Raw genomic sequence first — 13,894 nt, forward strand, 5'->3', positions numbered from 1 at the left:
ATTCAGCTTTGACTTATAAACTTTCAACCTCTTTTGAATTTAGTGTTTAGAATATCTCTTCCTGTTAGGAGAGCAGAACTGAGCAGTGTAAGTGTAAGACAGTGTTGTATAACTATTAAAAATATTGTAAGTAAAATTGAGTCAAGTGAGCTTGATAAAAGTTTATTGGAAAACTGAAACCACTAAAACACAATACAAATAAGCTTCATTCATTTTCATCTTTCAATGCACATAGCTATTCCCATCCCACCTCCTATACAAAGGGCAGCAACACCACGTTTTCCACCTGTTCGTTCTAATGCATGCAGAAGAGTAACAAGAATGCGACAGCCAGAGGCACCCAGAGGGTGTCCAAGGGCAATAGCCCCCCCTTCTATATTCACCTGAAAAGAAAGAGAGTAAGTCAGTCATATGAATTTATGACAGTGCAGCTTTGTCTCCTTCACTTTCCAGGGATTGGGAAGGAAATCACAGGAAAGTTCTGGGTAACAGTAATACAAGTTGCAGTCCACAAGTGTGGTAACAACTATCTCCCAAAGGAACAGTAACAATAAGCCCTTAGGAACAGCTTCTCTTAAGCTGTTTTGGACCATGTTTTTAGCAGTTAGTTCACATGCAACTGCACAGTGAGGATGAGGCAGAGTACAGGGGGTTGTGGAATACTGGAAATACTAGGAATCTCTATCATAGAAACTGAACTTTTCCAGCAAATTTATTAGAAGTAAGTAATAGCACAATCTGCTTGAATGACTCCTAGCATGGTATGTCAGCACTAAGAGGCGTATTTCCTGCTGCAAACAAGGCCTATCCATGGCCTAAATGGGTATTTCTCTATAGAGAAGTTATAGAACTTAAGATGCAGAAAAATGCTACTGGAAGAGTTGCGTGTGCAAACCTAGGAACTACAGTAAATCCCAGTCACAATCTCCCACCACAGTACTCTAAAAAATTGCTAAGATTTTGAGGGTGAGTACAGTAGTTACCTTTTCTGGATTTAGTTTCAGTTCTTTTGCTATTGCTGCAGCTACTGATGCAAAAGCTTCATTGATTTCAAACAAGTCAACTTGCTCTACCGTCCAACCAGCTTTATTAACCTAGAATAGAACATAGAGCAATTAAAATAAGGAGAACATACTGTATTTTATTGATCACTTTCAGGGTCTTTGACATATATTTAGGCCTTGAAACTTGTTAGTCATAACCCTCATTCAGTCTCTTCCAAAATTCTTCAGTATCTACAAGTTTCATGAGTTCTGATATGAGGTGATGTGACAATTATGGTCATTTATCCAATATCTAACTGGGTATAGGTATGCTGTGAAAATGCAACTTATCCACTTGCATGCACACATGCCTACTTGAGTACCAAAAAGGTAACATGTTACCACTATTTGAGTAATACCTCACACATACTGAAAAAGTGTCATAGCCACTCTTGAGTGTATATGGATGAGCAGAGATGAAGGGCAAAAAGCATTTTCAAAGTGGCACGCTGCACCATGCCTGGTGCAGACATCCCTGAGGTTTCTGGAGATGGTTGATTCATTATTAAACTAACGCATTGAAACAACTCACTGCATTACTCAATCCTCATCTGCTACACTGAAGACCTGGAGCTGTTACCTTGCATTTTTTCATACCAGATCCCACTGACATTAGAACTGCAACAAGTTCAGCTTAGCAATAACAAAGCAACATGAAGACACCTAATTATTAATAGACTTTAAAAAATTCCAGCTTAAAACCTATATAAAATGCAGGGGGTTGGGAACTTGTTTTTTTTTTTGTTTTTTTTTTAAAGGCATCTTCTACTGCCAACAAGTATTTTACACTTAGGGCATGTCCAGACAAGTGCGCGCACATGCTCTGCACCACCTCAAAAGCTTTTGAGGCGCAAAACAGGTAGATGTGAAAGGGAATTCCCAATATTTCAAAAAATACATTTAAAAAAAAAAAGGTGGTACACGTGGCTGTAGAGTGCGCTGACCAAAACCAGAGCCTGGAGGGCCAGAGCTGTATTCCAGCTGCCGGTCAGGCTCCACACACCCAGAGCACCACCACAGCAGCCCCATGAGGCCCCCAGAATCCCAGGTAAGGCTACAGCCTCTACCCCACCCAAGACAATCTGCCACGTGCCAGAACACACATGTAGGGGTGTTCCCTGGGAACAAGTAGCATCAGCTCAACCCCCACCACGGAGAAGAGCCCAGCGCCAGCCCCTGCCCACAGTAGCAGGTTGCCCTTGCCCTGTACACAGATGTGGGGGGCACGTGCCCTCCATGGCTCCCCTGGGGTGCACATAGTGGCAGGAGCCACTCCCATGCCCCTGGATGAGCTGCTCCTGGCCCTGTCTTGCACCCAGCCTGCCCCTGCCCCACTCCCTCACTACAGGGACCTGCCTGATGCAGCCAGGTTGGCCATGTGCATGCTGCAGCTGCACGCATGCACATGACAACAATAATCGGCCAAATTAGTCAAAAAAAGCTTGACTGCCAGTAAGGACAATTTTCTTTTTATCAATGTCGATACGATTTGCACCAATATGCAGTGTTTTCTGTGCTCTTTTAAAGGTTTTTGCCTCTAATAATAATAGGAAACTTGGGGAGAAAGAGCAGGAGAGCCACAGCATTAACACCATGGTTCTACATTTTTATTTTTTAAAAGAACAGAAGTCAGAGGAGACCATTCCATGCACCTTTCGATTAGAAAAGTGACTTCTTAGAAAGCTTTATGCCCTCATACAATGTGGTAAAATAAGGTATACATCTGATTAGAAATTAGAAGTGTTGGTGATTACCTTAAAAAAAAAAATCTTACTCTTAACCCAAAATGACACCTAGGCCAGCCACTCTGTAAACTAGACTAGTTTCTACTTAGACTGGACTCTAGACACTCATATAAAATACTTGCTTTGGAAAAGAGGGCAAAGGGTAGGCAATCAAAGCCTCATATGCTCTCCTATTTGCTACTAGCCTGGGTACAGAATTCTTTCAACATAACATTTTTCTTTTTTTTTCTGCAAACAAAAACCCAGAAAAACCACACATCCCCAAAATGTTAATGAGCGTGGACAGTCAAGACAACAAGTCTTAAAAACAGCAGCAACAACAATGATTTACTGATACTACTTACAGCTTTTTTTATTGCTGCAATAGGTCCGACTCCCATTATGGAAGGATCTAAACCTATTTGTGCCCAAGATACAATCTGTGCCAAAGGAAGAAGGCCTCTTCTAGCAGCTTCTGATTTCTTCATGAGAATTACAGCTGCAGCTCCATCATTTATACCTGCAAAGTGATAAACAGCTGCTTTTAGTTATAGCCTAGGCATTTCATTAGAAACAGACAGATCCCTGTCCTAAAGAGTCTGTCTAAATTACAGGCTTGGCAAACGGTAATGTATGCAGACTACTGATCTTTAGACAGCATACTGGCACATGGCTCCACTAATTTTGACAAAGCTATACTCATTTAAGGCAGTTGAGAATCTGGCTTAATGTGTTAACAGCTTAGCCTTACACACATAAACCACCTGCCCCTGAACTACTTGCGAAAGTATTTAGGAATGATCTGAATGATGGTGGTGGAGGTTGCGTGGAACACAAGTTGGGAGGGCAACAGAAGGAACAATACGGAAGGAATAGAGACTACTGCAGGAAAATGAGTCCCAGAGTAATAGAAATTTGATTTTTCTTAACCAGTGACATTATACCATTATGGAACATTCAGAATGAACTAATCACCATATTTCTACTTTTCCCATTTAAAAAAGTGGGAAGGACAACCAGAAATGCAGTTAGATTATGAAATGGAGAGGTTAGTGAACTTGCACACCATTAACAAACAGCTCTGTCTGTGTGTCAAGACAAGCCACTGAGATTTGAAAAAAGAGTCAAACTGATTCAGGGTTGATGTAAAAAAGAAAGTTCCTCCTAAACAACATACCACCACTCATATTCAAGTTCCTACACATGCTCCATGCATTTGTGACTATACGCTACAGATACTGTGCTACTGCATTTTTTTTCAGCCACTGACAAACCTGAGGCATTAGCTGCAGTTACTGTCCCAGTTCCATCAGTCAGAAAGCAAGGTTTTAACTTAGCCATCGTTTCCAAGTTACTTCCATGACGAGGATGCTCATCTGTTTTAACTTCTACAGGACCTGCAAAGTATCAGACATTCATTTAAGACCAACCCTCTAAAACTGTACGCCTAAAGACATTTTAAGCTCCTGAGAAAAATAGCTGACTGTAGTCTCTGTTGTACAGGATAAGTGATAAGCAACAGCTTACCAGGGGGATATTAGTCCCCTTCAAATCAACAGATTTTTTTACAAAGCTACCATCATGATAAGGTCAAGTTTGGGTTGCAGCCACATTGTTCCCTTTCAGGTGTGGTGGCAGCATGTGTAACTACTGCACACTTTGGCTTCTCCAACAACACCTCTATTATACCGGGAAGCATCTCACTTTTGCCAACCAATATTGCTCTTATCTGAGCTAGCTAATACCATCCAAAAAGCCTGCAGAGAAATCCTCTGCGTTTCATCATTGGTTTTATTATCTCTCCTTACTGACTACACAATGCATAGCTCAACCCCCAAATGAGGCAAACCAAAGCTATTTTACACCTAGAAAATGCAAAGAAATTGAATGCACCTCCCTTGTAATTTCTCTTGACAAAATCAATTTTAGGGATTTATAACCACACCCAATACCAAAGTCTTTGCCCACTCCAGAACATCCTTGGATCAAGCAACTAACAAATGCCTACCTCCCAAGAGACCTATCTTTTTCAATCAGATTTATTTAAAAAAAAAAAAAAAAAGTAACTTCTTGGTCTTTTCGGAAAGTCCGTGTACAACTGAATGTAACAAAGTCCTCAGGTTATTTTCATCGTGTGTTTCATTTGTCAGGGAGGTCTAGGCACAGGAGATCATGGCAAGCATGAACAAGTTGCAAGTTTAGTGCAATAAACAATTTTTGCAATAGGTCCTCTCTCAACTGCACCCCTAAGGGCAAATGCCACAGAAGTCGGGGTAAGAGGGGGCTGTTTATATAGAACCACTTGGAAAAAATAATTATATTTCATGAATTTGCACGTTCTGACTATACATTGATGAAATGAGAGAGAGAGAAGATCCAGGAACAAATATACCTATCAGAAGTTGGAGAAGTGGAATTCATCTTCCTACAAAACAGGTTCTTACAAAGACATCTTCCATTGATTGTACTGAACAGTACATCTTGCACTGTCAACTTGTATTCAATCAGTTATTACTGTACACACGCACCTTTTCGAGAAGGAACAAGAACAGAAACAATCTCTTTGTCAAAATATCCAGCTTTCTGCGCGCCTTCTGCCCTAGCCTGTGACTGCACAGCAAGTTGGTCTTGCTCTGCTCTGCTGATTTTCCACTGCTTGGCCACATTTTCAGCTGAAACAAACAAAATGTGTGTGTTAAGAAAGAAAATAAAAGTGTGATCCTTATCTGCAATCATTAAATTTAATAGGTCTGCAATTACAATTCTAACAAGTTAGTTTTCACCTTTGCTGGCAACAGTTAAACTTGCTTGGCGACTTTCATTCTAAATAAGCATTTTTATTTGATCAGAATTTTCTGCTACATTCAATTCTGGGTTCAGTTTCAGAGTTGACCTTTTTTAGGTTACAAGCAAGTAAAAACAAGTGTTTCTGGTTTTAAATGCCTATGGACAGCTTTTCAGAAGTTCCAGTTGCTAGTCAATACCCCCTTCCTCCACAAGATGTTTTCTGCCCATTCATATACATAGTTCAGTGTGTGGTCAAGGCTAGTTTTAAGGCTACTACTCTTTGGCTTGATGCCTTTACCCCTAGATGTTTGAGGATAGGGATCTGTATAATTTATAGTAACTTGTTGCAAGTACAGTCTGTTAGGGCAGGAGTGGGCAAAAAAGGGCCTGTGGGCCAGATCCAGCCTACCAAGGGATTTTATCCAACCATGATGGGTCTCAGTCCTGCCCAGCCTAGGTGCAGGGCGCAGCCCAGATCATGGCACATGGGGCTGGTTCTGCCATCCCCATGGTGCACAGTGGGGCTGGGGTGGTGCAGTGGCCGGACTCATTTTCTGGCAGTGGTGGCTTGCTTGGCTGCCACTGGGCCCAGCCCCACGGCCCAGGCACCCTGGCCCATCTGCCCCACATCCACTGCTGGGGGTAGGACCCACATGAGTAAGGCACACAACCAAGTAGATGGAATGGGGCCATGGGCAGGTGGGGAGCAGTGTCTCAGAGCAGAATGGGCAGGCAGGACCGAGATTGCAGAGAGTGACAGCATGGGGGTGGGATCTAGAGCAGAGCAATGATTTGCTGCCTGCATGCCTGTGACAGATGCTGGTTCTGCAGGCAGGACATGTGAGGAGCAGATCGCAGCTATGCCCCGGGCCCCATCCCACGATCCCAGACCTAGCCCCACGTGCCCATCCTGCTCCTGGACACCACTCTAGCCCTACCCTGTTTACCTGGTTGTGCACCCTGCCTGCATGGGTCCCAGCTAGTCTGCCAGGGAGACCCCAAGATCACAGGGTGGTGACAGCACGGGACCAGGGCCTGGGGAAGAGGCATGATCCATTACCAGCACACCTCTGCTCACAGAACCAATGCCCCCAGGGGCATGCAGGCAGCAGATCATGGCTCCGTCCCAGCCCCAAGAGCCCAGTTCCGGCCCTGCTCACCCAGGGTGTATCCCAACCACCAGGCCAAGCATGGAGCACAGCCACTTAGGGAGTTTCAGTGAGCTGTTGCAGGGGATGGTAGGGGTGCCCTGACCTGGCTCACAACAGCTCACCAAAACTCCCTAAGTGGTCCTCAGACCCAAACAGTTGCCCATCCCTGTGTTACAGTGTCAGAATTCATTTTCTTCGTTACTGCTTTAATATATGATCATTTGAAATGTACCAGAATCACAATCTGAACTGTCCTGAGTTAAATCACACTGTTCTGAACCTTTTTTAGTAAAACTTCAGAAGAATTGCTGCTTACCTGTTATACCCATGTGATATTGATAAAATACATCTCTAAGACCATCACATATTATACTGTCCTGCAAGGAGGTCTCCCCCATTTTCACTCCAGCTCGCATATGAATTAAGTGAGGAGCCTGTAGACAAGGGAATTTGAGAAAAAGTTTAGAAATCTAAATGGTGCTATTTCGACTTGGGTAAGAATTGCTTCTGCCTCAAACTTCATTATTAATAGCAACTCTGACTTGAGCTGCCGGCCAGAAAGAACCCAATCCGATATCTGTCCTCCCAGACTCCAGGTAGCCTATGAACAGTCTGAGAGAGAGACAGTACAAGAAACTTGGCACACCAGTCAAAGCCTACTCCTCTGAGCTTCATGGAAAAGAACAAGTGCCAATGCTACACTGAGCAAGCCTTATTGTCCAATGTTAGGACTGAAGTATTCTTTAGCGGATGGTATTGCTAACATGCAGTCCAACTAAAACTATAAATCAGTCTCTTAGCTACCACACCATCCATTCTCTCCATGTCTAAAAGGTGCCACACTGCCCTGCCATCAACTTAATTTCAGACTAATATGAATAACTACCTCCCATTCATTTCCAACTTCTGCAGAAATTGAGAAGATTTTTGATAGAGCCATCCCCAGAGCACACAGAAGTTATGAAATAAACATAATCTGTTGTTTATACACATGTGCCTACTGCTACCTAAGGTACACCAAAGCCTGTCTATTCAAGTGTTAAAAGAAAAGATACCCAAGTCTAACTTCCACAGGTCAGACAAAAAGGTTCTGATGAGTCAGCATTGGCTTAAATTTTTATTAGTGATGGTCCCAAACAATCCCAGAGTACTGGGATAACTAGGAGCTGTACAGGGAGACCCTCCAGGCCTGATGGGAAGTTCACTAAAATGAAAAGAAATATTTTTATTGATCTACTTTAGATACAGAACAGGCCCTACTACAAGGTTCTTACAATTCCTTTTCTCCATTCCTAGCAGGATTATTTAAGAGATTCTATTGGGAATCATCATGTGTAGAAAAATAATTTGAGAGAACAGGTTTACAGTGCAGCATTTTCCTATTACACACAGACTCCTACTTAAAAGATCTACTTTTTAGATTGTACACTAAACAGTTCTATTATTGTTAAGTCAGGAAGTAATTCAAATAATCTCCTGTAACGGTACATATAACAGAATCACACATACAATGTGTTATACTAACAACATGTATGTGTTCTAGTAAATTAATTTTGGAAATGGTCCTACTGAGAAACAAATTGCACAAACAGATAATAGGAGGCTACTGAAAAAGGTAAATAAATCCTTAAAAGCATTTAAAAAAATTCCATGTTAACATCAGATACCGAAGCTCAAGTTGTGAGAGTGATTCTACATGGTTAGAAAGCCACCACCTCACCTTGCTCATGCTTTCCATGCCTCCTGCCACCACAATGCTGGAATCGTCTGTCATTAAGGACTGAGCCCCCAAGCATACAGCTTTCAGGCCTGATCCGCAGATCATCTGACAGCTCCAAGCAGGCACTGTATATGGGATTCCTGCACCAACGCTAGCCTGCCGAACAGGATTTTGACCAGCACCTACAAAATATTATTGACATCACAGTATTCCAATCCAAAAAATGGCCAATATATACATCCTAATACTTGGAAGGAATCTGGCTGTCACCTCCTAAGTTTAGAGCTCATTCTTACCCAGGAGTGGGCAATTATTTCAGTTGCTGCGCCACTTAACAAGTTTTGGTGAGCTGTTGAGGGCTGTATACAAAAAATTTCAGAAGATATCATTTTAACACGTTATAGATAAACAAACCCCCAAATCATAGGTTTAACCCCCTCTCTCACTCCCACCCCCAAAAATCAAACATCTACTGTAACATATTTTAATTTTAATTTTATTTCAAAAAATATTTTTGCTGCAATTTGTGGGTTTGGTTGGTTGGGTTTTTTGAGAGGTGATTGCATAATAGCTCAAAATAAAGTCTTACTCAAAATAAACACTTACTTGTATATTGTGTGCAAGGGAGGCGGGGGAACAGATGTGTGGGTAGGTGTTTGTGTGGAGAGGGTGGGGATGTGAATGTGTGTTGTGGGGATCTGCCCCTGCAATACATCCCAGGAGCCAGCCAGGGTATGGAGAGGAGGCAAACCTTTTATTGCCACACTTTTATTGCCAGGACAGCTGGCCCAGGCAGTGCAGTGCAGTGCTGTGCAGTGCAAGTGTGCACCATGCCCCCCTGCATCCAGCCCACAGCTTCCCCCACAGAGTTCTGCATGGGGTCAAGCCCCTCACAATCCCATCCAGGGTAGCCCACTCTGTGCTCCCACCCATACCCACCAATGGCACTGCCCTGGCCAGCACACACATCTTCCTTGTGCGTCTGCTCTCACTGCTGCTGCAGCTACCCGGGTACAGCTCAACTCTCCCCGATCTCCAGCAGCTCCTCCTCCTCCTGCCCCTGCTGCACTACGTGTGGCTGCTCATCGTATCAAGCAGGCAGAGTGTGGACGACAACAGAGCCCATCATGTGGACGACAGCAGAGCCCACTACAGGCAGGAGCTGCTCAGCTGCAGCTTCCCCCTGCCTATAGTGGTGCAACAGGAGCAGGAGGAGGAGGATGATGAGAAGTTGCTGGAGGCAGGGGGAGCCAAGTAGTACCTGGGCAGCAGGAGCAGCCCTGCTGGGAAGCTATACGTGCTGGCCAGGGCCTGAACCATCAGCAGGTGTGGGCAGAAACACAGTGCAGACTGCCTTGTGCAGGAGAGGGCAGGGCTCTGCCCCGTGTGGAGCACTGCAGGAGCAAGCATAGGCCATATACAATCAATTAGTGGGCCAGATCTGGTCCATGGGCCATATTTTGCCCACCCCTGTTCTTACCTGTCAAGGGTAATTAACAGGAGCTTGGTTAGACACCTAATCTTAGGAAAGAGGCAGAACTATTAGAAAGTATTCCTAAACAATAAGGGTTTTGCTCACATGACTTAGAGGGCAGAAAAGCCCCCTTTCAGCTGAAATTACTTCCATCTAGAACAACATGATTTCTCAGGTTAATTCAAGAAAGAGTAGCCTACCCCCATCATTTTATTCTGGCTGCAATACAGCCTTTTCAATAAGTTTGAGAGCTCATGGCAAAGACAGTGCTGTGATTCAAAGAAAAGCAGAGCAGGCAGAAAAGCAACTCTAGTTTGGAGGGTTTTACTACTAGTTTTTTGTTTTTGTTTTTTTTTAAAGGGCTGTATCTATACTACAGACATAGAAGCCAGGGAACCCGGTTGCAATTTGTTGCATAAGCTAGATTAAAGATTTTAACCATATTCTGCCATGCACCTGTACTTGTGTGATAAAGTAAGGTATGAGAGCTGCAAAACCAGAGACCTCCACAGTTTCTTACCAATAATTTATCTGAACTCGGAGACCAGTGGAAAGCAAGTATTTAAATACAGAAATGTAGGATTTGCCTATTCAGCTTAGTGACAGCTTTCATAGTCTGCATTCCTTTTTTAATCCTTTATTTTAAATTATTACTAAATTTAAGCTTGAGCATTTTACACAAATCATGAACAGTTATATTTACTATATACGCAACAATAAGGATAAGGCACAAATATATAGCAAGAGTCAAAAAAGCTTTCATTCTTTTCTGTAACCTTTGATAGAAAGAATGGGAGCATTGTGTTTGGAATAAAGCTTTTTGCAAGTCCGTGTCTCCAGGGCAAAGCAGTATCAACTCTTTTGTATAAGAAATACAAAAAAAATAAAACACACCATGCAAGAAGATAGAGTACAGGAGACAAAGAAAATGAACTATATTTTGAAACTGAATAGATAACAAAATGTATACATCAGAGTTTATATTTATAAATAAGCCTATGAACTACAGTATTTTAGTAAAAGCAGAAGACTATTAAAAAGTCATATTTTTAACAAATCAAGCTTATTTTGCTGGATCCTAATTTAAGGATTACTTCTATGGCACCATAAGAGTGCATGCTGTATTACAGACTAATGTAAGTCAAGGGTGCTCAACTCCTGGCCCACAGGTCAAATCCACCCCATGGAGCCTTGGCATCAGGCCTATGGGACTCTCCATGAGCCAGGAAATTTGGCAGTGGGGGGAGGGGGGGGCATCAAATAACAGTGCCACTCCTCCCCCACTGCCAAACTCCCAATCCCCATGTAACTGGATTGGGGCCACCTCTGGCCCCCATCTCACACATTGAGCCACTGGACAAAAAGTTTGGGCACCATTGATACAGGTCTTTGCCTCAAGGAACTTCCAATCAGAGTCAATATAGGCAGGAATGATTAACAAAAAGCATAAGGGACAAAAGAAGAGGAAGATTCCTATACTGACATATCATAAGCCATGATTACTATTATAAACAAACTTCATTAGCTCCTGGGATTAAAGGTAAAATGGATATACAGTTTCCAGAATGTTGGTTGGGATATCAGGATCTGCTCTCTCTACTACTTTAATAGCAATGAAAATTAACATTTTAATCATCATTTAAAAGATTTAATACATTTAAATGGAAAAAACAGAGGTTTTATAATACAGTGCAGATGGAAATATTCCACCAGGTAGTTTATTTTAAAAACAAAAATATGTTTCTAATTTTTTAAATTTTCTTGTGATTGGAGAGTTGGACTTTTTATATGCAAAAAACAAAACAAAAATAATCAAATCAATTCTTCAACATACCTGCTGTCAAAACTTGTCCAAATATAACCTCAGAGACTTCTTCTGGGTTGATATTTGCCCTTTTCAATACTTCTTTAATGACAATGGAGCCCAATTCATGGGCCTGCATAGTAGATAAGGCACCATTGAAGGAACCTAAATAGATGCAAATGACATGTTAGATTTTTAGAAGCAGATGGATTATACTTGAACTTTTTACTCCATATTCACCTTCCCAAGCCTGAGAATTCTGAGAAAGCAATGTCTGTGTTTTCACTTTAATTATTTCAAAATATTATACAAAGTGTTGTTATATGGCAATTTCTGTCTGTCAACTTATTTTTTTGCTCAAGTCAGTCAGTAGAAGAAGAAAATGAACATTGAAAACAAACAGCTAGTTTGTATTGATCACAGTATGGGCAGTCCTTGGACTTAAGATGCAATTTTCAGGAACCAGTTATATCATAAGTTGAAATGTCACAACTTGGAACTGATTTTCCCATAGGAACAATGTTATAAATAGGGGTTTGGTTCCTGAACCGAGGCCCGATACCCTATTTTCGCCAAAAATAACCCAGAATTTTGTAGTCAATCAATTATAGATTAGTAATATAGCTACATTAATGTGTTTATATTGTAAATAGCAATCATATTCATTTGGAAGAACTTCTTTGAGGGGACTTTGCTAGACTTTTTGAGTGGCTCTTAGCTAGAGTCTTCACTGCAGGTTTTTCTGGAGTCTTGTCTGCTTTCTTAAAGAAGGTGTCCAAGGAAGTTTGGACAGATGTTCTCCAGGGAGATGGGCAACGCAGAGAACTTGTTTGCTGGTATGGCGTTAGATCAAGCATCATAAAGTCAAACTGACGTCAGAAAGTCAAAACAAGTGTCAATTTATAAACATCGTAAGTGCTATTTGTTGCAACTCAAAATGTCTTAAGGACTGCCTGTAGCTCAACAACCTAATGAACTCGCAAAAGAGGATGCCTGCAGGTACCATTCGATGTAATGTTGCTCATCTAAAAGGGACGCTTCCAGCCCATGTTCAGTTTTGCCTAAGCTTTACTTCAGGCATTGTAGCACTTCAATGTAGCAAAGCAAGAAAAAAAAATCATGTCTCTGCTGGATAAATATTTGAGGAAGAGACTTAAAATTACTGGGAAAGAGTTAATATGTCTTATGTAACATTTCAATTTAACACTATGTTTTGATGGAGAAAGAAAAAAGGAATCCATTTTCCTTACAGACTAGGAGACACAAGGTGACTATATTCCAAGAATACAACTTGATTTAGTGAAAAGAGTGGGGAAAGAGAGAATATAAATGCCACTGTACTCACAGATGCTAAGGTTGAAATTGTGTGGCCCAAATATCAATTAAATATAATATGGCAGACTATGGCAGTCTGCCATCCTATATTCTGTTTGGAGAATCTCTGATGTCAGCTATTTCTATTTATGCATTGCAGTCCATTTTTTAAAGTATTAATATCAGAGAAAACAGGGCTGTAAGGGGATCCCTTGGCCCAAAGAAAGGATCAATTACACCTGAACCATTCCTCAGTGGAGGTTTCTCCAACTTCCTCTTTACAACCTCCAATAAAAGAGAGTTCACAGCTTCCTAAGGTAGTCTATTCTACTGCTTACAATTAACTATACTAACAATTAACTTTTCCTAATGTTCAATTTAAGAACATTTTTCTTATTCTTTCAAAAAGAAAAGCAGTTCTCCCACAGTTTTTTTAAAGTGATTATATACATTATTCTCTCTTCCCTCAACCAGAATATAATCCATCTAGGAGAAAGGGGAGAGAAATAGATGCTATATGCTGATTTTGCTTTCTGGGACTATTATTCTACTCAACACAGACCTTTTAATTCATTAGCCATGCTAAAAGTAACAAATCCTCTGTAACAGAGCATCATGTCTCATTAGTACCTACAAAAGGGATAAAAACATTCCCTCAAAAGGAATCTCCAAATAGATCAGAGAAAGAAGAAGAAACAGGGAAAACCAGCCATGTTTAGTATACCAAGTGCAGGTTTAACAGCATTTCAGACAACCCTACACAGTATCCCAGGGGAGGGCACAATACAGCCCGTGGGCCGCATCCAACCTGCCAGGCCTTTCTACCTGGCCTGTGGGGCCTTTAAAAAATTTAGAACATTAATTTATATCTGCCGGC

General features: G+C 41.6%; 1 protein-coding gene across 1 annotated transcript in view; it reads right to left on the reverse strand.

The window, feature by feature from the left end:
- Positions 1–136: 136 nt before the first annotated feature.
- The window catches only part of ACAT2 (acetyl-CoA acetyltransferase 2), a 19,041-nt gene continuing 5,283 nt past the window's right edge, over positions 137–13,894 (reverse strand). Inside the window, exons 2-9 of the mRNA XM_019550010.1 lie at positions 11,734–11,868; positions 8,426–8,607; positions 7,022–7,139; positions 5,296–5,439; positions 4,042–4,164; positions 3,133–3,287; positions 984–1,094; positions 137–383 (exon numbers count right to left, since the gene is read on the reverse strand). Of these exons, the coding sequence (XP_019405555.1) occupies positions 216–383; positions 984–1,094; positions 3,133–3,287; positions 4,042–4,164; positions 5,296–5,439; positions 7,022–7,139; positions 8,426–8,607; positions 11,734–11,868 (1,136 nt within the window). The 3' untranslated portion in view covers positions 137–215. The remainder of the gene's footprint in view (positions 384–983; positions 1,095–3,132; positions 3,288–4,041; positions 4,165–5,295; positions 5,440–7,021; positions 7,140–8,425; positions 8,608–11,733; positions 11,869–13,894) is intronic.

This window comes from Crocodylus porosus, unplaced genomic scaffold (assembly GCF_001723895.1).
Source record: "Crocodylus porosus isolate Cpor-Errol unplaced genomic scaffold, CroPor_comp1, whole genome shotgun sequence".
Taxonomy (NCBI): domain Eukaryota; kingdom Metazoa; phylum Chordata; order Crocodylia; family Crocodylidae; genus Crocodylus; species Crocodylus porosus.